The sequence below is a fragment of the Rhinolophus ferrumequinum genome, chromosome 28, assembly GCF_004115265.2.
Source record: "Rhinolophus ferrumequinum isolate MPI-CBG mRhiFer1 chromosome 28, mRhiFer1_v1.p, whole genome shotgun sequence".
Classification (NCBI taxonomy): Eukaryota; Metazoa; Chordata; class Mammalia; order Chiroptera; family Rhinolophidae; genus Rhinolophus; species Rhinolophus ferrumequinum.
This window is the reverse complement of record NC_046311.1, coordinates 959,038-982,548: the sequence shown is the minus strand read 5'-3', so window position 1 is coordinate 982,548 and position 23,511 is coordinate 959,038. Positions and strand designations below refer to the sequence as shown.

Here is a 23,511-nt window from a genome sequence, read left to right as displayed (position 1 = left end):
TCCCTCCCGCCCCCCCGGACAGGGGACATTTGGCAACGTTTGGGACATTTCTGATTGTGAAAACTTGGCTGGGTTTGAGGCGGGGGGCGCTCCTGAAATCTCTGGGTAGAAGCCAGGCATGCTATTAAATGTGCTACAGAGCCCCGGACAGGCCCCACCACAAACAATTATTCCACCCAAACGGTCAGTAGTGCCCAGGTTGAAACCGTGGTTTAAATGTTAAGAGTTATAAACGAAGCTACAAAAAGCCAATAACTAGGTTCCACTCTTCTGGCCTGATGTCATGATGACCTGGCTGGCAGTCAGGTGCAAGTTTAGAATTCTTAGGCCCCTTCGAGGGGGCTCCGGACTGCTCCATCCACACGCTTCATACAATCAGCCGCTTCTCCTAGGCGGCCACTCTGGGCAGGAACGCAGGGTTGGCAATTGAGCTGAGCTGACCTGCTCTTCTGCTGTCAACCTTTTCTTTCAAGGATTTTCCTAGGAAATGGTTTAAATACACTCGCTTTTTGGTGGTTAATATAACTGAGCAAACTAGATAAAAGTAACTAAACTGAGGGCTATTCACTCTCAAGTCTCACAAGCCGATCTCTGTGGCCCTACATGTTCGTTCAACTGTATTTCCTTCAAAATGGTCACCATTCAGTCATTTCACTCATTCGAACCAGCCCCTCACCGAGGCCCACGGCCTGGCTGCCAGACACCCAGGGTCCCCTTCGCTGGGCCCCCGTCTCCCCCTCTTCTGCCCGTGTGGTGGTGAGTTTGAGGGGCCTGGGGGAAGCCCGGGAGGAAATGGGAGGCGGCAGAGGTGGGTCACAGTGGGTCTGACGCCCTGGAGAGAGATGGAGGTCAAGAGGCTACAAGTCATGAGACAACACAGGGCTGACACCAAAGATGGGCATGAGGCTTGTGGCCTCAGGGAAGGCCGGGGAGAAGCAGTGCACAGACAGGCGGCCGTCTCGGAGCCACGTCCCTGCCAGGCCCGTGCGAGGCCTGTTTCCCCTTCTCTACCAGGGGCCCATGTCATCCGTCTCACGATGCCCGTCACAAGAGAGGCAGCCGGAACAAGTCTTACGGCTTCCAGAATATGGAGTCTAACGGTCCTCAGAAACACCTGACCCAGGAATGGTGCCTCCTCTGCCAGGGGTAACAGTAAAGGCCCACATCCAAATACAGGTCTAAAGTGGAGGGAAACTTCCCAACTCACCGCATCGCCCAGCATTCCGCGGTTACCAACACCAGACACTGTGATCATAGATACCAAAGAGCATCAAATTGAATCCATAAACAGGAAAACGATACTCGCTCACAACCAAGCAGAATTGATCTCAGGAATCCCACGCTCGTTCAATACCAAAAATCCATCTGTGCATTTTACTATATTGTCCTACTGTATTAAGTAAGAAAAACCTGTAATGGCTCAGGGATGCCACTCACATGTGCTGGCCTCCCTCCTGCCCCACCAGGGTGGGGGTGGGAAGAACTAGAAAATGACGGCCTGGGGGTCACCCGACCTCCCCGTGCGGTTGTCGGGTACAGGTACAGTGTAAGCTTCACTATCTTGACCCCGTTTGGCAGGAGCATGAAGGACAGCAAAGGTTATTTTTTTCATTAGCCCCAGCTGGCAACGTGCCGGCGTGCATGCATGAACAACACCCCAGTAAGGGGTCGCTTTGTGGGACCTGCTCTGTGCCAGGCTCCCTGTCAGCACGTGGCCTGCGTGGTTTCCCGAGGCTGGCACAGGGGCTGAGAGAGGTGACGGGAGGTGCTGGAGGGCACACAGCGACCCGGGAGGGCTGCGGCCCGAAGGCCTGTCCTTCCTGTTAAACCCGGTCCTCCTCGGGCCGCACCCGCGCCCAGGCTCCTTACAGCGGGGGTCGGGCCTGCGTGCCCCCCGCCGCGCATGTGGGCCCAGCCTTCCCATCCACTGTGAAAGTGCTGTGGATGTGAGCCCCTGGCTCTCCCTGCCGCGGCCACGGCACAGTCTGGTATCGCGCGTGAGCCAAAGGCAGAGGCTGCCGGCCCCCCTTCTAATGAGAAGGCATTTCCCCAAACCTGAGGCTAAGGTGGGGATTTCCGTTGCTGGGGCTCATTAAAAGAGGTCCCTGGAAAGAGAGAGGACTCCCTCCAGGTTGGCTGGGGACAGGCTACCCGGTGCTTCTCGAATGGGAGGTGGCAGCCCTGTTTAGCCAAGACGATGAGCTGACAGACGTGGACCATTCCCCTTCATAGAAGCCAGGCCTGGTGACACGTGCCGGGAACGGTGGTGTGTATCGTGAAGCCCGCTCCGACTGGCAGTGGGAGCCCTGGGTCGAGAAGGATGAGGCAAGTGGCGGAGCGTGCCACCAGCAATTCATCGTGTCTGCAGGGGCTGGGGCGAGGAGGGATGGGCGTTTGCACCCGTGAGGAGAAACTGGCCACAGGCAGCGGGCCTGGCTCCGCCTGTCTACCTGGCACTGGCCTTGGGCGGGTCACGCCCCTTCCCACGTGTCGTGCAGGGACTCAGCTCCCGCTCCCCGCACAAGAACGCAGTATATGGTGAGGCCTAAAAGGAACACCCACGGAGCCATACACCGGGGAGTCATACCACTATATTCTCGCTGGCGGCACTATAGTCTCACTGAAGGCTGGATCCACACTGTCCGTACCCGCCATCCTAACTGCAATCCGCACTTGCTAGCTCAGCCACCATCTCCTTGCTGGCCCCCATTTTCTGCTGGCGTAGCCACGGCAGTTATATTAGTGGCCAGTGGCTCACTGGTTACAGCTGACGGCCAACTAGCCACAGTCGATGGCCATTTACTACCTGAGCCAGCACCTTTCTATGTGAGGCCGAGAGCCTGGAAACTGCTTTCTGGGACTCCGTCCCCACACCACATGTATCCCTGTAACACTCGTACCACCCAGCTTTCCACCTGCCATCCATCTGTTCACTCTTCACATCTTTTCTCGGATGTCACGTCCCGGACCACCTACCGTGCCATGTGTCACCACTGGCTTATGCTCCCAGGGGCCCTTTTGGAGCACTCAGCACATGTGAATGTTGATTTCGTTAGTGTCTGGGTGCTCCGCTGGACCATGGACGCTCTGTGGACAGACGGAGCCCCATAGAGCACAACTGCACCAGCTGTTAACTGCACAGTTCAGGGACTCCAGTCACAAAGCCTGGCGATCAGCAGACTTCTGCGAAAGGCCAGAGAGTAAATGCTTTAGACCTCATGGGCCACAGTCTCCCTCAGAACTCAGCAGCCAATCCATAGCCCCGTGAGTTCCAATACAGCTCTCCTTAGGGACACGAAAATGGGAGTTGCACAGAATTTTCACGTGTCATGAAATATTCCTGTGATTTTTTTTTCAACCATTTAAAAATGTAAAATCCTCCTAAGCTTGCAGGCTGTACAGAAACAGAGAGTGGGCCAGCACGCTGGTGGTGGGAGGGTTCCGTGGCATAAAGATGTCATTCGCACCCAAAATGTGCTGTAAATTTAATGTGATTCCAATCAAAGTAGTCTCACAAAATGATTTGAAAGTTCGACTGATGGAATACACACGTCTAATTAGATAATAATGTTCTGAAAGAGAACAGTGAAAGAAACGTTCCCTACTTACAATCAGAAGGTAAAGGTTCGTAAATACATGAGAAACAATGAAATATACCTATAGACCATCAAAATAAAATAGTCAAAAAATAGACGTAAAGATGTATGAAAATTTAATAACTGTGAAATGGTAGCCTGGCAGCTGGTGTATCTGACAAATGGAACTGGGCCGTTGGCGAACCAAACTGGGGAAGGATTACGTTTATATCCCTCATTCATATCTTACACCAGAGTAAACTCAAGTTAAGTATTTATATGTCAAACGGAAACAGGAACGTACCATGTTTCCCTGAAAATAAGACCTAGCCGAACTATCAGCTCTAATGCATTTTTTTGGAGCAAAAATTAATGTAAGACCCAGTCTTATGTTAAAATAAGACCGGGTATTTATAATATAACATAATATAATATAATATAATATAATATAATATAATATAATATAATATAATACCAGGTCTTATATAACATAAGACTGGGTCTTAGATTACCTTTTGCTCCAAAAGGCGCGTTGGAGCTGATGGTCCGGCTAGGTCTTATTTTCAGGGAAAGACGGTAGGTAGAGCTGTGTGTGTGCACTCCAGGAGTGGGGGAATGCGTGCTGCAGAAAGCAGAAGGAAAATGGAGAAACTTCCAAGAAACACCAAACCCACAATCAGTGGGCAAATAGCTGAGCAAGAATGTCTACAACTGTCTGGGCTTACGATAGAGAGACGTGATTTAAAAGGCGTGAGAGAAAACATAGTAAAAGGACATGCGCAGCCAATTCCCAAAAGAAGAAATTCAAATGGCCAGTACATATCAACCACCCCGCCAACCATGATTCTTTTCTCAAGCAAATCCAATCAGAATGAGATCGGCGTTTTCTTGTTGGGGGGGTAACGGTGGTCGTTTCTGAGGAGTAGGATTACAGGTGAGACCCTCACAGTTTCTACCTAAAGATGGAGGCTTCGTCAACTATATTTGTTACAGCTCGAGCTTATGACGTTCATAGCGGGCTCTTCTCCCAAGGTCCCTAGGGCACCCCTGGAGGTGGGGCTTGAGGGGCATGGGAGACAGGGCAGCTCCCCTCCTCTGCCCCACGGCCCCGGCCCGGGCCAGCGATCCCAGGGGTAGAAGACCCCTGCTTGGTTCAGTGTCCTGCTGTCACGGGCTAGAAATTCCTAGACCTGGGGGAGAGGCAGGCACCCCCCCAGCCACACCTCACCCCTGCCTTTTCTTCCAGCGAGACCATCATGTTTCTGCACCAGATTTTCTACCAGGGGCTGAAGGCACGCATCTCCAGCTGGCCCACGCTGGTCCTGGGTGAGTCCCCCGCCCGTCCTGCCCCCACCCACACCCCCACCTTCCAGGTCCCTCTCCAGTCTGGCAGCACTTTTGTCCTTCCACAGTGAAACACAGTGGCCCCTGAAAATCCCACAGGATCCCTCGGAGGGAGCCAAATAGGAAAGACCAGTTGGCAGAAGCTCTATTTCTAGGAGAAAGTGATATGTTTTTAGTTCCTTATCTGCCTTTCACTTTTAAAAATAATATCTATGTACCCATCTGAGAAAATTTGAGAATCCAGGAAAATAGAGAATATTTAAAAATATCCACCATAGTTCTGCCTCCCAAAGACACCACTGTAAACCCTTGGGTGTTTCCTCCCAGGTTTTCTCTATGCCTAGATGGGGGGTATTCTTTTCTTACTTGACGTAATCCTAAACGTACTGAAGATAGAATTTGAATCTTGCTGTGGGTTGTTTTTTTTTAACTTCCCATTCTAGTGTGTTTTCTCACGCTGAAAGCGTGCTCACTCGCTGCTGTATAAGGCCCCCGAGCCCGCGCGTGTGGGCTTGTCAGTGATGGGGTCCAGCCCATCCCCTCGAGAGCGGAAGGGCAGGTTTGAGAGTCCAGGGCTGGGGCCCCACCTCCATGAACCCGGGGTGCAGAGCTGGGACTTCTGGAAGGTCAAGGACAGAGACTCAGGAGGGCGCGTCCCAGGGCGGGAAGACAGTGGACTGGAAGCAGTGGGCTTCCAGGCCACCCGCCGACTGGCCTACTGGCCCTCGGGAGCTCAGCTGGGATGCTGACACAGGCGGGACACTCTGGAAGGGGCCTCGTGGGGAGCCATCAGCATGACACCGTTTGGGGCTCTGGGCAGAGGGGAGTGGGCTGCGATACGGTTACAAGCAGGGCTTCCGCTGACCCCACGAAGCTCGGCATGCCCCTGTGTGGGGCAGGGGGCGGCCTTTACGCCCCCACCGGGCCCGCCACTGGGGTGGGTATGACTTGTGCAGGCCGCTCCCGTGGGCTCAGAGCCGCCGTGCCTGGCAGGGGACGACCCAGCTGGGAGCCGTGGGCCACCAGCAGCCCGGCAGCTGGGGAGACAGTGGCTGGGTCCTCGCGGGGGTGGTCCTCGCGGGGGTGGTCCTCGCGGGGGTGGTCCTCGCGGGGTACGGGCACACCACAGCGCCACCCACCACACCGCCTCTCTCTGACGCCCAGTACACGTGTCAGACCAGACACGGCCCCATCTCTCCAAAGCCGAGGTTCTGCTGTCCCGGCCCGTGAGACGGCAGCCGCGCCAGGGGTGTGTGGGTGGGGCAGGGCCGGGCGGGGGCGGGGCGGGGCCGCGGCCGCCCGCCCGCTGAGCGCCCCCTCCTTGCAGCCGACCTCTTCGACATCCTGCTGCCCATGCTAAACATCTATCAGGAGTTCGTGCGGAACCACCAGTACAGCCTGCAGATCCTGGCCCACTGCAAGCAGAACCGCGACTTCGACAAGCTGCTGAAGCATTACGAGGCGAAGCCGGACTGCGAGGAGAGGACGCTGGAGACCTTCCTCACCTACCCCATGTTCCAGGTGGGCCCGGGCCCTGCCTGCCGCGCTCGGGGCTGCCTGGAGGATGGGGTGAGGGCCGCCCGGGCACAGGCCGGTCCCCGTCCGCCAAGCAGGAAGCCGGGGTGGGGGGTGGGGGTCACCTCCGTCAGGGGCCCTGCCTCCTGCAGGTGTCCTCGTACTTGAGAACCGGGGCCAATGCTGCTCTGTCTCTGTCCCTCTGTCCCTCTGTCCCTGTCCCCGCCATAGATCCCCAGGTACATCCTGACGCTGCACGAGCTCCTGGCCCACACTCCCCACGAGCACGTCGAACGCAACAGCCTGGACTACGCCAAGTCCAAGCTGGAGGAGCTGTCCAGGTGAGCCACTGCGGCCCCACCGGGGACGGGCCCGGGCCAAGGATGCCCCAGACGGTGCCACTCATGTATGGGGTGGGATCCTGGGGGACCCACAGGCAGAGGATCCTGTCCCCCGGATTCCAGCTCAAGTCCACGTGAGCACTGGCGGGAGGGCACAGGCAGAGCCCGAGGAAGGGCCCTGGACACTCACGTGGGCCCATCTCCCCTGCTCTCCGGTGTCAGAGTGTGAAAGCCTGTAGCTATAGGAGCCCCGAGGGAACCCGGGGGACGGGCCTTCATGTGCCCAGGGCTCCAGTCAACACAGGCCAGGCGGTGGGGACACGGGCCCTCACGTCAGGCCCCTTGCCGGGCCCCTCCAGGCCCTGAAGCCCAGGCCGGCTTCCTCACAAGGGCGGAAGCAGGGACCGGCGGGGACCCGGGGGAGGAGCCGCCGATGCCAGGCCGTGGGGACGGTGCTGCTAGGGGCTAAGGAGGAGGCTTAGGCTGCGCGCGTGTGGAAGGTGTGGGTCTGATGGATTAGACGTGGGGAGACGGCAGATGGCTCAGGGTGAGCCCGAGATTGTGGCTGAGAAAGGAGGGTGCGTTTCACTGAGAGAGAAAAGTGCAGGGGCTGCTCCTGCTTCGCTGGAGTTTCCTGGGGTGTCTTGACCTGGTGATGAACCCCATGGCGGAGGTGACACACGGAAAAGGGGGCTCGAGTCTGGACTTTAGGGGAAGAGACTCTCGGTGTCATCAGCTCAGATGGTGTCACAAATCACAAGCTGCTGAGGTCACCGAGGGAGTGAGCTTAGGCAGAAATGAGACGGGAGCAAGGGCTGGGCCCGTGGAGGCCACGAGGAGACCCTGGTCTTGTACTCAGAGACGGGCCGCAGAGCTTCCAGGGAGAGTCAGCCCCGCTCCCCGCGCTGCCAGACACTCAGTGCCCGGAACGGCTTCTGGGGTTCACACAGGCTCTGAGAGAATGACCAGGCGAGGCAGTAATCAGGCCGTGATTGGGGGGGTCCCACAGGCCTGACGTGCCCCGGGCGGCCAAATCCTACACGCTCTTCCCGAAGGAGAGTTGGGACCCCGTGAGGCAGCCAGGCTCCTGTCACTGCCTGATGCTTGTCCGGGGCAGGTGGCACGTGGCTGCCAAACGCTCTGGCTAAAGTCCCCGACCCCCTGTCCCCAGGGTCCTGCTCTGCCATTGCCCCCACCCCCACCCACATCACCTGCACTGGGCTTGAACCACACAGAGGGCTTCCTGTTGCTATGACAACAGCCCTTTCATCTCCCCCTCCCCCGGGGGCTGAGGAGAGCCCCCCAGCCTGGGGGGGGGGGTCTCACACACCCAGTCCCCTGCTGCGCTCAAACACTCTTCCTGGGGCTGGCTTCCTCCCAGCTCGGCCCTGTGCCCACCCATTTCTGCCAAACCCCCATTTCCTGGGCCCACTGGTAACTGGCTTTCTCCTCAGGCCCTGGACTTGAGCTGCCTCCCCAGAGCCCTGAGCTGCGTGTGCAGCGTGGGACCCCAACATCAACCCCAGCCTGGGGCCAGCCCCATCCTGACAGGCAGTTAGTTATACACGTCTACTGAAAACTCCTGCTGCCGCTGCAGAATCCCCCCTTGATTTTGACCAAACGCACCCCCTCACCCAGTCCCCACCCTCACCAAGAGAAACGGGGCTGACTGTCCGTGGCTACTTCCAGAATTGAGCCCCATCCAGCGAATGCACACACACCACAGATTCCTGGGCCTGGGCTTCCACAAGAGCATTCTTGGGGGGAAGGGGACCTGAGGCCCTGAGGGAAAGACCGTATGTCTAATAACGAACCCCGTATGTCTAATAAGAACACAGCCATGGTAACGGAAGTATGATCAGCACCACTTTTCAAGCACCTGTCATTGGCCAGGCACAGGGTTGGCACGTAAGATACACGGTATTAACCTGCACCGCGGTATTTCCCAGATGGGGAAACTGAGGACCACAGTGGTAGAGTGACTGCCTCACCATCAGGCTGACTCCCTCAACCACGAACCTGCCTGTACCAGTGTCATCGCACCTTACACTGGGGTTGAAATAGAGAGAAGTTTGCAAGCTTCATGGCAGAAGTTCACGGACAACTAAAAATACATGAGGCATTGGAATTTCGTAGGGTAGCTGGGGTACGTGCTCAAGACCTTCACCAAACAACAATCCACTCCCCCTCCCCAACACATCAAGGCTCTTAGCAAAGGCCCCGACTCGTTCTTTTTCCACCAAAGGTACAGTGGTACCTTGGTTTTCGAACGTCTCCGTTGACAAACATTTTGGTTTACAAACGCCGTAAATTCTACGGTATCATTAGATAGTAAAATGCATGCTAAATTTGCAGTTTTGGGGGTTGATTTTAAAGGTCTGGAACAGATTAATCCATTTTGCATTGCTTTGTGTGGAGAAACTGCGCTTCGGTTTCTGAACGTTTCAGAACTCGAATGGTCTTCCAGAACAGATTACCTTCGAAAACCCAGGTACCGCTTCGTATTTCTGAAAAGCAGGTAAATGCTGCCACCTCGTGGGCAAGCGTGGTGTTGCAGCCCGCAGACGGGGGACGGATAGGACAGTGGTCTGTATTTTCAGATAGGGGGCTAGTGTGTCACCTTCTGTCGCAGACTGCCCGGATTACAAAAGTCACTGACGGCAGTCCTCCCTGAGCCAGGTGCATTGCCACGTCCTCTGAAAATAAGCCATTCCGGTGCCCCCGTTAAGGTAGCCCTGTAACAGCACCCAGGAGGAAGAGCAATCACTAAGGCTCTGACAGGAGTAGGTGGGGGTATTTTCCTACACCACCCACCCAAAATTGTCCCACTACTTTCCTCAGTCTCTTGGGACTCCTTCAAGGCTCTTAGCAAACTCCCCAATTCACGTCGGTATTTCCCACGCACGGTATTGCTAAAAAGCAAGTAAATGCTGCCACCTCGTGGGCAAGCGTGGTGTTGCAGCCGCTAGAACAGGAATAAGACCGTAGTCTGTTATACCTTCAGGTAGCGGGCTAGCTGTGTCAGCGTCCCTCCCAGATGTCCCAGAGCAGACAGAGGTAACTGACGTCGGTCCTCCCTGAGCCAGCTGTACTGCCGGTCCTCCCAAATAAGCCCATCCAGACCCAGTGTTAAGATGACAGCCCTATAAAGAGCTTCCGGGGGAGGAGACAGCGTGTACAAAGGCCCTGAGGCAGGAAAGAGCCTCTGTGCCCGGAGGTAGACCAGGCTGATTGTCGGATGCGCGACAGGTTAATGAACAAAGGCTGTCTGCTGACTCCCAACCTCCTCGCAATGCTTCCATCTGTCCCCTACATGCTTCAGTCTTTAAATCGCAGAGACCTGCTTCCTAACCGTGAACTAGACCACTGGACTCCGTGGGCTGTCAGAAAGATACAGTGAGGCACTGATGGCAGTCACGACATGTCTGCTCCACCTCTTTGTTACGGGCTCGTGAGCATCCCCGTGCCAGACCCCCTCACATGGGGCAGGACCCCGGCATTCCCACCTCTCTGGCGGTGGTGGCTGCGTGTCCCTGACTGTCGTTTCTTGTCCCCGTAGGATAATGCACGATGAAGTGAGCGAGACAGAGAACATCCGGAAAAATCTAGCCATCGAGCGTATGATCATGGAAGGCTGCGAGATCCTGCTGGACACCAGCCAGACCTTTGTGAGACAAGGTACGGCCTCCGGGGCAGCCGCGCCCTGGCCCGGGGAGGCGGCGTCACGTGCGGCGCTGGTGGCTGGTTTGGCTGCTGCAGCTGCCAGCCTGCCTGCGGAGGGCACGGGCGGCTGGGGGCTGCGACAGCTACGGGGAGGCGCTGGTGTCTGTGTACAGAAGCAGGTGTTACTGGTGTGCAGCCTCCTGTCCAGATGCGAACACCATTCTTCCCAGTGGTCTTCTATGTCCTAGGAAGCAGTGACACGTCCTTTGGCGGGAGGCACAGGGGTGGAGGGTGAGGACAGACACGCACCAGCCCCGTGAATCAGCATTTTCAGTGTCCGAGAGGATTCAGCGTGGATCAGTCCCTCGGCCCCGTGGGGAGGCCGTGACCACAGTGGTTCTTCTGGGAAGAATGTTTCCCTCTCCCGTGGCCTCCGCTCACCTGGGGGCGATGTGGAGAGGGGCGGGTACAGGCTGTGGCAGAGGGACTGGATGCCAACTCAGGGACATTAGAGGTGCAGTGCATTTGCGGGTCACCTGGTTCCGACCTCACGTTCAGTGGAAAGCTCAGCCTCTGCGTGCATGCCCCAGAGGTCACCCCACTTCAGAGTGGGGCCGTCTGACTATGCGAAACCTTGCCAGCACCTCCCGCTGGCCCATGCAGCTGTCTCTGGCCTCTGCTACCCTTAGCAAGGGGATCGTCACCGTGGAGTTTCTTCTGAGCCCACGTGTGGCCCTGTGACCTGCAGAGCCCAGAGCCACCTCCCCTGAGCTGCACTGGGCCCAAGGTGGAAGTAGCCTGAAGAATGCCCTCTCCTGGGGCGGGCAGTGTCCCCACAGACCAGGAATCTACTCCATGGCTCTGAGCGAAAGCAGTGACCTGGAGATGAAACGGGGACCTGGCAAGCCCTTTCTCACTTGTTCAGTCATGCAGCCAACACTGATGCCTGCCCTTCTGGGCTTCCAGGGGCACCCAGAGAACAGACCCACACCCCTGAAGTGGACTGTGCAGGGAGGCCGTGAGGACACAGTGCAGGAAAGGGATCCGGGCCGTGGTGGGTGTAGGCAGGAGGCAGAGTGGCCGGAGCAGGAGCAGGCAGTCAGGGAGGGCTTCCCCAGGAGGCAGCACTGGGGTCAGAGTTCACAGGTAGGGAGATGTGTTAGGGGTGGGGGACCTGCCCTGCCAGTGATGGCTTCAGGCGCTGGGCTGAGGGTGGGGCTTGTGCCACAGAGCCTGCCCGACTGACGGGTGCCATCCGCCACGCCACAGCTGCATGTGGCAGCAGGTGCCCTTGTATCTTGCCAATGCCCCTTTGAGCAGAGCCAGCCCCGCACTTGTTCAGCCCCTGCCACCCTCAGACCCCCAGCCTGCATTCTTCTCACCACAGGGTTCATGCCCTCACTTCCTGCACGGGGGCTCATTCCCTACCCCTGTCCCTGCCACCTGGCCCTGCAGAGGGGCTGGAGGGCATGTCCCGGGTGCAGGTTTGCGAGAGGGCCTGAGATCCAGGATCTGCTGGTTCCTAGTTCAGTCCCACAGCCACCTCAGCGCCACTGAGGCCAGAGGCTCGCCCTGCAGGTGGGTCAGTCGGGGTCTCTCTCCTCCGCCCGCAGGCTCCCTGAGGGTCTCTCCTCTGTCCGCAGGCTCCCTCATCCAGGTGCCCATGTCTGAGAAGGGCAAGATCACCAGGGGGCGACTGGGGTCTCTGTCCCTGAAGAAAGAGGGCGAGCGGCAGTGCTTCCTGTTCTCGAAGCACCTCATCATCTGCACCAGAGGCTCTGGCGGGAAGCTCCATCTGACCAAGGTGGGGCCGCGGGGGAGGGGCCGCAGCTGGGGGGCTGGGGCCCAGGCAGCCCTAACCCCACGTGGGCAAGAGGGCAGGGACGGGGGTCACGCACAAGCCTAAGTGCCTAGAATGGCTGGTGTTGTGCTGAGCGCTCAGGGAGACGGGGAAGGTGAGTATCAACACCCCAGGGGCTCCCCCTCGAGCCGGGGGCCCGGGGCAGAGCAGCCAGAGAGCTCGACAGGCACCTAAAAGGCCTGCGTGTGTATGCGTGTGTGCGCATGCACGTGTGGGGGTCAGGGTGCTATGGCACCTGGCTGGGTGAAGGCCACAGCAGCACCCACAGCCTCTCTCTCTCATCGCCAACCAAAAGGAGCCCAGATAGAGCCCCCGGCCAGCACCCTCTCAGTGCTCACCCCGCAGCAGGGGGGCCCTAACCAGGGCAGGCAATGCTTGCGGGCTGCTGGCTGCCCACACAGGCAGCCCCACAGGAGACCCCACACACAGTTACCTGGCCCATCTCTAAAGGCAGGAGGGAATAAGTACCTCAAAGCCCCTCCTGCTTCCTCATCGACCCCAGGGCCTTGGCTCATGCCGTCCCCTCATGGGCTCAGCCTCTTCCCCCAGGCAGACCTCCTTCGTGTCCCTCACAGCCTGTGAAACAGGCCCTGCTGTGACGCTTACCCCAGAATCTCCAGAATCTCCTGACAGCACATGGGAAGACCCTCCTCGTGTCCAGCCCAGTCCCTCGTCTGTAAATGGGTGACTGTCCTCACAGGCGCAGGCAGGTGCATGGAGACCCGCTCTGCACAGTAGGAAGCATTTGATGATTGGAAACTCGCTTCTGCGGATTTCAAATCTGAGCACCCAGTGGCCTGGAGCACCCAGAGGTGCCCTTAATGAGGCCACAGCATCACGGAGCCGTCCTTCCAGACCTCCTGCAGAGCTCCTAGATAGGAGGTCGCTCCGGGGAGCACGCCGCCCGTGCTAACGTGTTGGCACATTAGCCACTTGGCTGCACATGGGGACACTGATTTACAAACATCTAGGACTCCAGTTTCAGCCACGTTGTGTCAAGTAAAGCTTCATAGTCATTAGACCTGCGGTCTCTGCTGTGAAAGGCTTTTCCACACCGGGAGACAAGCAACCGCGTGGGGGGCAGCCTCTTGCTCTGAAAGCCCGGAAGTGCATGTTTTAATGTTTGTGCATTTTGCCTAATTTGAGTTTGGGGTGGCGGCCGAGCTGTGAGCCTCAGCATACAGGGGAAGAACATGGACATGCCTCTCAGATTCTAGCCACCTACCGGTGGACGACTTCAGTCAAGAGGCATGACCTTACCGAGCCTCGGTTTACTTATCTGCCAAATGGGATGAGAACACCTGCTCAGAGGAGGTCTGTGAGGACCGAGTGAGAGAGCGTGCAAAGCATGCAGCCCAGTGAAGTGACAGTGTGGTTGTAACAGCAGCAGGCCGTCGTACACTGATGACATAGGCCAGGCACCACCCCAAACCCTTCATGTGTATTTCATTCCTACTGCAACCCCCTGAGGCGGAGACTATCGCCCTCCCCATTCTATGGATAAGGCAACTGAGACGTCTGGAAGCCAGCAAGGGGCAGAGCTGGGATTGGAGCCAGAGTCTGTACTCTTAAACCGTCAGCTAGAATTCAAACCACTTCTCTTTAAATACTGCGGTTGGAAATAGGATGCCGTAAGTCCCTGTCCACGGGACTTACACTCAGGGATGGCAGCCATTTCCCCAGGTAGTCCTAAGAATGGAAACCAGTGCTGACCTCGGGCTGGGATCCGGCCCCGAGGCTCTCAGGCTCCGCCCCTGACCTGCCCCGAGGCACCCAGGCTCCGCCCCCGACCTGCCCCGAGGCCCTCAGGCTCCGCCCCCGACCTGCCCCGAAGTTCTCAGGCTCCGCCCCAGACCTGCCCCCGAGGCCTTCAGGCTCCGCCCCCGACCTGCCCCCGAGTCTCCCAGGCTCTGCCCCGGAGGCCCTCAGGTTCCGCCCCCGACCTGCCCCAAGGCTCCCAGGCTCTGCCCCCGACCTGCCCCAAGGCTCTCAGGCTCCGCCCCCGACCTGCCCCGAGGCTCCCAGGCTCCGCCCCAGACCCGCCCGGTGACCTTGGGCCGACACTTAACTCCCTGACTTCATTTCCTCATCTATATAACCAGAATAACAATACCTGTGATAGGTCCATAAAAGGGGCCTATTTCCCTGTAGTAACGTGAGGGCTTTGGCCCAGAGTGGAGGTTTCAAGCTTCTGTGGATTGGGGGACCCTCACCCCCAGCCGACCTTGAACCTCATTCGGGAAGACCACTCGGAGGCAGTCCTGTGCGATCCACTTCATTGGACTTCTTACATGAAGATAAAATCCCTCAAGTTGAAAAACAAAATACCCTCTTGGAACACACACACGCACGCACACATCTACATCCATGCTCACTGTCCAAACCACCCCCAGCCCCAATATCCTGAGACTCCTAAGCCGACATGCGCCCCCCTGCTCTTTTTCAGAATGGAGTCGTGTCCCTCATCGACTGCACTTTGCTGGAGGACCCAGAAAGCACGGAGGAAGAAGGTAGGTGTGGAAACTGCTCACACAGGGACACACACGCTCAGTCACCCTGAAAGGCTGGGCCTAGGCGTGGTGTCGGTCGGGAGGGAGGGAGGATGCTGAGGGTGGCAGCCCCTCTCCTGCACCGGGCTCCTCAGGTCCCTTCACTGTCCCTGCTTGTCAGCTGTTTTTGTGCTCCAGGCCTTGGTTCTCGCATCTTTGAAGTGGGGATCCCTCACCTTAGGAGAAAGATAAATGTTCTGATAGTAGCCGGTAGCCTGGTGCCCGCCCCCGTGGGTGGACCATTACAAGAGTTTCCAGCTCCGAAAGGGCCCTCGCTCATTCTGCTAACTCCGTGTTTTGTAACTGGAAGCCAAGGGGCCGGGCCAGGACACGGACCGCCTGGATTTTAAGATTGGGGTGGAGCCGAAGGATGCCCCGCCCTTCACGGTCATCCTCGTGGCCTCATCCAGGCAGGAGAAGGCGGCATGGACCAGTGACATCAGCCAGGTGAGCAGCGCAGCTGTTCCTCCAAGCCTGTGGTCACTTCATGCCTGAGCTGGTTGGGGGTCTGGGGGCAGCTGCAGGGTTCCCATGGAAATGGCACAGTGTCCTCCAGGCACAGCCCTCACCGAGGCTGAGCCGGGCCATCCCGTCTGCTTGGCAGAGTCCCCAGGGACACTCGCAAAGTGGGGTCTGGGAACCCCTTGCATTTGGGTCATCCGCTATGGTGATTCCTAAAATTCCAGATTCCTGATCCCCGCAGAGCCCTCCTCCCCACCCCAGGAAGGGCACCTGGGAATCTGCATTTCAGCACATGGCCATTGGAGTGCACAGAAAAGCCTGAACACCACAACCCACGGATGTGGGACATAGCAGAGCTTCGGGAGGGAGAGCAAGGGCCCCGCAGAGCCCAGTGTCCACTGTGTAGACGGGTCTAGCCTCCATTTTTGCCTGCGCCAGTGCTCAGGCCGGTGCCCCACTGGGAGCGTTGCCAAAAGCAGAGCAGCCAGCAGCCCCGGGACGGTGGGCACCTGCAGGACCAGGGCAGAGATCTGAGTCTGGAGAGAGGCCGTGAGCCCACAGGCTTCCGGGCAGGCCTCCCCCTGGGCCACGGGGGCCTGCAGTGGGTCACGCAGCCCGTCCCAGCAGCAGAGGGCCTTCACAGCAGCCGATGGTGGGAGAAAGGGGACTGACAGGCTGCAGATTTCCCCATTCAGGGGCAGGGGACCTGGGGAGCTGTGTTTATGGAGAACTGGGGGCAGTCTTAACTCTGTTTAAGGGCGCCCTCCCCGCACCGTTCCTTGTTTTTATGCCGCACTTCTGGGCTGCCCTGACTGCCAGTTCACCTCCCTCTGGCCCCCCTGCCCATCTTGAAGTCCAAGAGAGCACAGCGGGCAGGGTGTAGCAGGCGTGTGCTCTCTGAGTCTTAGGACACGTCCCCAAACACCCAGCATGCCTGGGAGGAACCTGAAAAGCCTCTTTCATGTTCCTACTGAGCGTGGCTGTCAAAGGCTCAGGGCCACTCGCCTAGAGAGCGTGCACTGGGCCTCTGGCCTCCTAGGGCTGCATGGCTGATGCCCGCGGGGGTCTGGCGCCTGGCCCCTTCCCTGGTACTCTGACGCCTCCGGAAAGCTCAGAGCCGTGGCCAGGCACCCTGCATTTCAGGGTTGCTGACAGAACCAGAGCTCAAGAGAGTGAGTGCTGGGTTGGAGAAGTGGGGCTGGGAGTGGCCCTGGCAGGCAGCCAAGGAATTGGGGCCTGGCCTTGCCCGGGATGCTGGTCCTGGGGGCACACATCCTCTCTGCCACTCCCCAGTGATTCTGACCCCCAGCGGACACCCTCGAAACCAGAAGATTCTGTGATGTGCCCCCCAGAGCCCCCTACCCCTGTGCCAAGAAGGAACCCTCTCGTGGCAGCAATGTGAAGGCTTGGGGCAGGGAGCAGTGTGAAGGGGGAAAGTCACGCACACACACAAGTGGTCGGTACTTTTCACTCAAAGCTAACTTTGCGTCTGGAATCTTTTCAGAGGCTGAGCACAGTGTACTGTCATCTGTTCCCCTGGTGCCAGCAGATCTAACAGGGAAAGCCATCAGAGCACAGGCACCACGGTGGGCAGGGGGCGGGGGCCCTGCTGGGCCGGCCTCCCAAGGAGAGTGACCCAGACCACGGCGGGTCTGACCTTGTCCTTGACACTGGACCTCAGAGGTCAGCCAGCGTGGCCAGGGTCAGGCCCTCCTGTTTTGCAAACAACCCAGCGAGGTCGGAGTCACTATCCCCATTTTGCAGGCTGAAAAACTAAGGCTCAGGGAGGCCAGGGAAGCCCCCATAAAATCCCCAATTGGGGTCTGGCTTCCATCCAGCATCCCAGGCGTGCTCTGCGTTGCCCCTGCCAGTGCCCTGGAGGCCTGAGCACCTGTGTCTGGTGGCGCACGCGACCCTCTCGCTTGGCAGAGCCCCTGCTGGGCCAAGGCCCAGAATGGAGACCGCAGTTCTGACACCAGGTTCTCGCTCTGACTCCAGTGTGTGGACAACATCCGGTGTAATGGGCTCATGATGAACGCCTTTGAGGAAAATTCCAAGGTCACAGTGCCACAGATGATCAAGTAAGTGCCCTTAACCTCGTCTGCACCAGGCCACCGAGGGCCACACAGTGACAGCAGGGCCACAGGGCCGGCCAGCGCTCGGGCTCGAGGATGTGGGTTTCAGCGTTCTGGGGGTGTTTGTTTTGAGCTAATGTGCTAATGTCTATTTGGATGTTGGCTTTTGCTGGGTAGATTTTTGTGTTAGGCTACTTAAAATACAACATAGGGGAAATGGATGCCCCTTTTTAAAATGATGGTTGTTCTTTTCCTAATTACAAAATGAGGACACAGAAAAATGCAGGCGTCCAGGGCCAGTGTTTGAGCAACTCCAGCGGGGAGGAGGGCTGGAGTCCTCGGATACAGCTCTCTGAGCCCCCTCGGCAGGGCAGCCCCTCTCCTCCAGCGTCTGCCCCCCAGTGCGTGCGCTCGTCCTCCTTCCTGCCCCACCTGGGGGCCACAGGCTCCCTGGCCTCCATCCATGGGTGGATTTTAGTGTATTCACTGTGTTGTGCGATCATCACCACTACCTAATGTCACAGTACTTCCATCACCCCAAAAAGAAACCCCATACCTATTGGCACTCCTCCCCCCGTCCCGAGCAGTCACCACTGCACTGTCTGGTCCCTGGGGTGCCTGTTCTGGACGGTTCCTGTGAATGGAGTGGCCTCCGTGACGGGCTTCTCTCACGGAGCACAGTGCATTCACGTCGCAGTGTGTCCGTGCGTGCGTGCGTCCAGGTGTGGCTGGCCCACGTTTTGTTCATCCTCTCGTCCGTTGGTGGACACTGGGGTGCTTTCCACGAGACGGGGTGCTTGGCCATCTGAACGACACAGCCGTGCATACTCGGGCCCACGTGTCTGTGCGAACAGATTTCCTTATGTCCTGTGAACTCACCCGCACGTCATTTTTAAGTTTTTCTTTTTTATCCGGGAGTTTTACAAAGGCCGGTTTTAGGGTGCTGTTGCGAAAAGGGGTTGCAGCCCATCCTCCCTTGGGACGGCCCTTGTTCCCCACATAAGCCAGCGGGTCCTCAGATGGACCCGCCCGCTGTCCGCCCATCTGCCCGGCCTGACCCCGGGGACTCAGAGCACGCCGGCCCTTCCCCAGGTCCGACGCGTCCCTGTACTGCGACGACGTGGACATCCGCTTCAGCAAGACCATGAACTCCTGCAAGGTGCTGCAGATCCGGTACGCCAGCGTGGGGCGGCTGCTCGAGCGGCTGACCGACCTGCGCTTCCTCAGCATCGACTTCCTCAACACCTTCCTGCACTCCTACCGCGTCTTCACCACGGCCGTCGTGGTCCTGGACAAGCTCATCGCCATCTACCGGAAGCCCATCAGCGCCATCCCCGCCAGGTGGGCGGGGGACCAGCGCGGGGCACGGGCGGGCGAGGCGTCCCCAGGAGCCCGGCCAAGAGCGGGGAGGCTGCGGGCGCCGTCCGCTCAGGGCCTCCTCGAAGCCCCAAGGGACGGCTTCCCCCGCCTCCGGATGAAGAAAGGAAGGGCTGGAGGGAAAGACACGCAGACCCTAACCCCTTCTCTGGGGGCCGCATCCACTCTAAACAGAAGAGCGACCCCCGTGGGCGCCCTGGGGTGTTTCAGCGCTGTGCAGGCCAGGCCACCTTAGCCCCCCCCCCCGCCTGGAGCCCCCAGAAGTCTGTGGTCCAGTGGGGACTTGAACCCAGGGCCCTGGTGTCATGGAGCCCACCCGTGCGCACCTCTGCCTGATTCTGGGTGACACTTGTGGACGCCCTGCTCCTCCGCCCCAGGTCAGACACGGGCCAGAGCCTGGCTCCAGAGCTGTTTGGAGCAGAGCTCCTGAATCACACCACCTCCCCAGGGGCCACGAGGAGGCCAAGCTGGTCCCCGATTTGAGCCCAAGACCTGGGCCTGAAGGCTGGAGCCGGCCGCCTTCCGCCCACAGTAGCGGTGCCGGAGCCCGTCCCGTCCCCCCCAGTGCTTGGCCCGCGGCACCAGCGCTCTTTGTCCAGCTGATCAAGCCTTGCAGGGCACACAGCCTGCTCTGCTCTGAGCCCCAGCAGCCTGCTTGCCAGGGGCCCTGAGAGAGCAGCAGAGCCCCTACACCCAGGATGGGTGCGTGCCTGGAAACCAGTCCGGGTCCTTCCTGGGGGGCCAGCAGGCCACCCCTCCTTTCACAGCAGGCAGAGCCTCCCTGACCCCAACCAGAGACGGGGGACCCCAGGCCTGGGCAGGCGGTCAGGCCACACTGACCCTTCCTCTTCACACCCTGCCCTCCCTACAGGTCGCTGGAGCTCTTGTTCGCCAGTGGCCAGAACAACAAGCTCCTGTACGGCGACCCCCCGAAGTCCCCGCGTGCCACCCGCAAGTTCTCCTCGCCCCCGCCTCTGTCCATCGCCAAGACGGCGTCGCCCAGCCGCCGGCGCAAGCTCTCCCTGAACATCCCCATCATCACGGGCGGCAAGGCCCTGGACCTGGCCGCCCTGGGCTGCAGCTCCAACGGCTACACAAGTATGTACTCAGCCATGTCGCCCTTCGGCAAGGCCACGCTGGACACCAGCAAGCTCTACGTGTCCGGCGGCTTTGCCAACAAGATTGCAGACGAGGGCGACATGCCCGCCGAGAAGCCGGAAGACCCTTCGGCCCCCAGCAGGCAGAGTGAGTGCACATGGCTGATGGGCCCTCCTGGGGCAGGAGGGGAGCCGGGGGGGGGGGGGGGGGTCCCGGCCAGACCACGGCGGCCGTGCAATCTGGGCAGGGCCGTGTGGGAGCCCCGGCTGCAGAGATGCCCAGGCCCTGGCGACAGCTTCCTCCCGCGGGGACATGTCCCAGGCCGAGCCCGTCATCATCAGTCCTCGCTCCCGCCTCCCAGAGTCAGTCTGGCTGAGGAATAGGACCGGACCGGGACATGTGGTCGCCTGACATGTGCTGTTAGAGGGACACTTGAGGGGCACGCAGGATGGTGGAGACACCGTGAGGAGTCGGAGAAGGCCTCCTGCAGTGGCCACTAGATGCAGGGTTTCACTAGCAGGAGGGGAGGACACGAGACAAAGGGAACAGAGCGGGCCAGACTGAGGGTCTGGGAAAAGCGGCTTGGGGGCCTGCACACCCGGAACACTGGGCGTGGGGCAGTGGCCGCCATGGTGCAGGGCCCGCCCTGCTCTCGAGCCTCCTGACCGTCCTGCAAGGGCATCTGTCTGGGTGGTTTGGCCCCTGCACCTGTCCGATTCCGCACCAAACTGTGTGTGTGCACGCGCAAAGATGGCCGTTCTTTCATAAAGAGACCACCTGTCGCTTGCGTTGGGTTCTCAGAAAGGTCAAGTACAACTCCACTCACTTTCTAATTGGGGAAACCGAGGACCAGAGACGTCGCATTTGTGACCAGATCTCACCATGCTGGAGCGGAACCTGTAACAAAACCCACCAGCTTTCCCCAGTGTGTAAACCGTGGAGTGTCCCAGAACTGGGGAGACTGTACGTTCTTGCCCAAACCGGGACACTGTGCTAGTGACCGGCACCTGGGATGGCAGGTCCAAAGCAGGGCTTTCCTGGGCAGACGGGGGCAAGATACGCGTGTGCGTATATATACACACACACGCACACACACACACACAAAACCGCAGGGATCCTTGCGACTTGTAGTGTGGTCCATGAACCAGTCAGCTGGGCACCAGCTGGGCGCTTCTTACCAAGGGCCCCACCCCGACCTCTGAATCAGCCCGTGCATTCTGACGGGATGCACAGGTGTGCCCGTCAAGGTGTGAAAAGCCCAGGGAGAGCAAAGCTCTCCTGGAGACTCACAGCGCTCACTACACGTGACAAGGCTGACAGGGCCAGACAAAGCTGTTGACCTCTTCCCCAGGCATATCCCACACTTACTCTGCTCTGCAGCAATAAGTTAGAGCCCTGAATTTCAAAATCAATGGCTGTTTGAGGACTGTAAAATTCTCTCCTTCTCCCCCCAAGGCTCGGAAGTCTCCATGCGGGAAGAGTCAGACACTGATGAAAACCCGAGTGACGATGGTGACACTGAGCTGTCGCCCACTAAGTCACCAACTACACCCAAATCCGTCAAGAGCAAAAATTCCTCAGGTACAAACCCCAATCCGAAAAGGCAGAGTCCCGGAGGACATGCAGTCCAGGCAGGGGGAGGGCACGTGGGTGGCATCCTTTCGCCAGGGCGACCCCAGTGCAGGAGCCGTCTCACGCTCCATGAGCCCGGGGACGGTGGGGCTGCAGCACTGGCCGGGTGGCCCTGCCTGTCCCCTCGGCCAGGTCACGCCCAGCCCCGGACGAGAGTCATAGCCCATCCGACGCAGGTGGGCCACTGGGGACACCCAGGTCCAGGGTGTTTCGTGGGCTCCTGACCCGTGTGAGGCTCCACGCGGCCCTGCAGTCACCTGGTGGCCTTGTTGAGTGGCCGGTTGTTACCATGTTTCAATCGAGGGAAAAGACCGATGGGTCGCCCAGTCTCAGGCTCGTGTCCTAAAGGGGCCTCCAGGAATCTGGGTCTCCATCCCCACAACACACCTCCCGGCACACGGGGCTCTGAGCGCTCAGCTTCTGCAGAGACCCCGTAAGTCACAGGTCACCTAGCTGCACACACTGCCTGCACGCACGCACGGCGGGCGTGCCACAGCCTGAGACGCGCGAAGCCGGCCTCCCCCGGAGCTGGATGTCAGAAATCAGCTGAGTCTTTCACGTACATCGTTGGCTCTTCACAGCGTACGTGCTGTCACTGTGTCCTAACTGAGCACGGATTGCTCTCCAGATTTACAAGACGAAGCTAAAGGTCCCCGCAGTCAGATTCTACCACTGTTACTACTAAGAAGTTATTCCTAATGGCCTTGACAGTCCGTGGAGAACATACAGCTTCTCACACACTCTACGTACCTACGTTACCTCCTTCCATCTGGATTGCCCCCCACTGAAGCTGGTGTTAATATCCCAGAGATTACTGAGGCTCAGAGAGGTTATGTAACTTACCCAAGGCCACACAGCTCGTAGGGGAGGCTCTCCATGCCCCCTGTGCCGGTGAGCCCGTCAGCATGAACTACCGATGTCAGACACAGGACAGGTTCCCTGTCCCTTCCAAATGGACAAGGGCAAGAAAACTCACTGCTGTCCTCGAGCCCAAAGGTGACGGGGTCTGGAACAGCAGAGATGGAAGGGGTGGTTGGGGACTTTCTTGAGAAGCAGGAGGGTGGCAGGACCTTTTGCCTGTCAGCAGAAGGCAGAGGGAGGCGGGGCAGGAGGCAGGCCCCACCAGCCGCACCGCCTGCCCCAGTCCTGGGCCCTGGCTCTCAGTCCAGGACGGGAAGGACTGAGGGTTGGCTCCTTCCCTCCAGAGCTCCCGCTCTTCTCCTACAACAACGGGGTCGTTAGGACCCCCTGCCGTGACCTGGACAACAACCGAAGTGCCCTGTCGGCGGCTTCTGCCTTCGCCATCGCAACCGCGGGCGCCAACGAGGGTACCCCGAACAAAGAGAAGTACCGGAGGATGTCCCTGGCCAGCGCAGGTGCTCGGCTGCAAGGCCGCGGTGACACTCTGACCCTGGGTCCGGTCCCCTTTGGTTGCTTGGCACTCACGGGCTCCAGGCCGTGGCCGGTGCTGGCCCTCCGCCTGCAGCCCCTTCCTCCCACCAGCCCCCTCTGCTAGTGGGACCCGTAGTGCAATCTGTTGGCCCTGGGAACCCCGTCACCACCACTCCCACCTCCATACACTGGTCCTGCGCTACAAGCAGAGAGCTCTGGTGTGGACGGGCTGCCAGAACCTTCCAGCAGCCCCTGACAGACGCAGAGTCTGCTCGAGGGGGGTGGGTATGGGCACTGTCCCCTGGGATGCCGTGGCATCCCGTCTCGTTCGTCAGAGCCTGGGCTGCTTGCCAAACGCTGTATTACCGCCGCCCAGGGCCCTCCCGGCCACAGCTGCGAGGGGCGGCCCCGCCCACCCAGACCTGGGGTTTGCCTTGGGGTCCCGTCCTCACGCGCTCTGGCCTGTGTGCCACGCTGCCCGCCACAGGCTTCCCCGCCGACCAGCGGGACGGAGACAAGGAGTTTGTGATCCGCAGAGCGGCCACCAACCGCGTCCTCAATGTGCTGCGCCACTGGGTCTCCAAGCACTCTCAGGTGGGTGGGGCCGGGGCGTGGGGGCCGGCGGGC

The 23,511-nt window shown here is 59.2% G+C and overlaps 2 protein-coding genes across 5 annotated transcripts in view; one reads left to right on the top strand and one right to left on the bottom strand.

Annotated features, from left to right (window-relative positions):
- MORF4L1 (mortality factor 4 like 1) overlaps nt 1-23,511 on the bottom strand; it is a 152,717-nt gene that overhangs the window by 60,224 nt on the left and 68,982 nt on the right. The gene's annotated exons all lie outside the window — the stretch shown is intronic.
- The window catches only part of RASGRF1 (Ras protein specific guanine nucleotide releasing factor 1), a 67,084-nt gene that overhangs the window by 25,216 nt on the left and 18,357 nt on the right, over nt 1-23,511 (top strand). For all 4 annotated transcript variants that reach the window (XM_033099971.1, XM_033099974.1, XM_033099972.1 and 1 more), the window contains exons 6-18: nt 4,822-4,901; nt 6,247-6,440; nt 6,666-6,775; nt 10,335-10,453; nt 12,082-12,242; nt 14,746-14,809; nt 15,159-15,295; nt 17,309-17,391; nt 18,478-18,726; nt 19,634-20,007; nt 21,316-21,441; nt 22,698-22,868; nt 23,372-23,478. In XM_033099971.1, the coding sequence (XP_032955862.1) occupies nt 4,822-4,901; nt 6,247-6,440; nt 6,666-6,775; nt 10,335-10,453; nt 12,082-12,242; nt 14,746-14,809; nt 15,159-15,295; nt 17,309-17,391; nt 18,478-18,726; nt 19,634-20,007; nt 21,316-21,441; nt 22,698-22,868; nt 23,372-23,478 (1,975 nt within the window). The remainder of the gene's footprint in view (nt 1-4,821; nt 4,902-6,246; nt 6,441-6,665; nt 6,776-10,334; nt 10,454-12,081; nt 12,243-14,745; nt 14,810-15,158; nt 15,296-17,308; nt 17,392-18,477; nt 18,727-19,633; nt 20,008-21,315; nt 21,442-22,697; nt 22,869-23,371; nt 23,479-23,511) is intronic.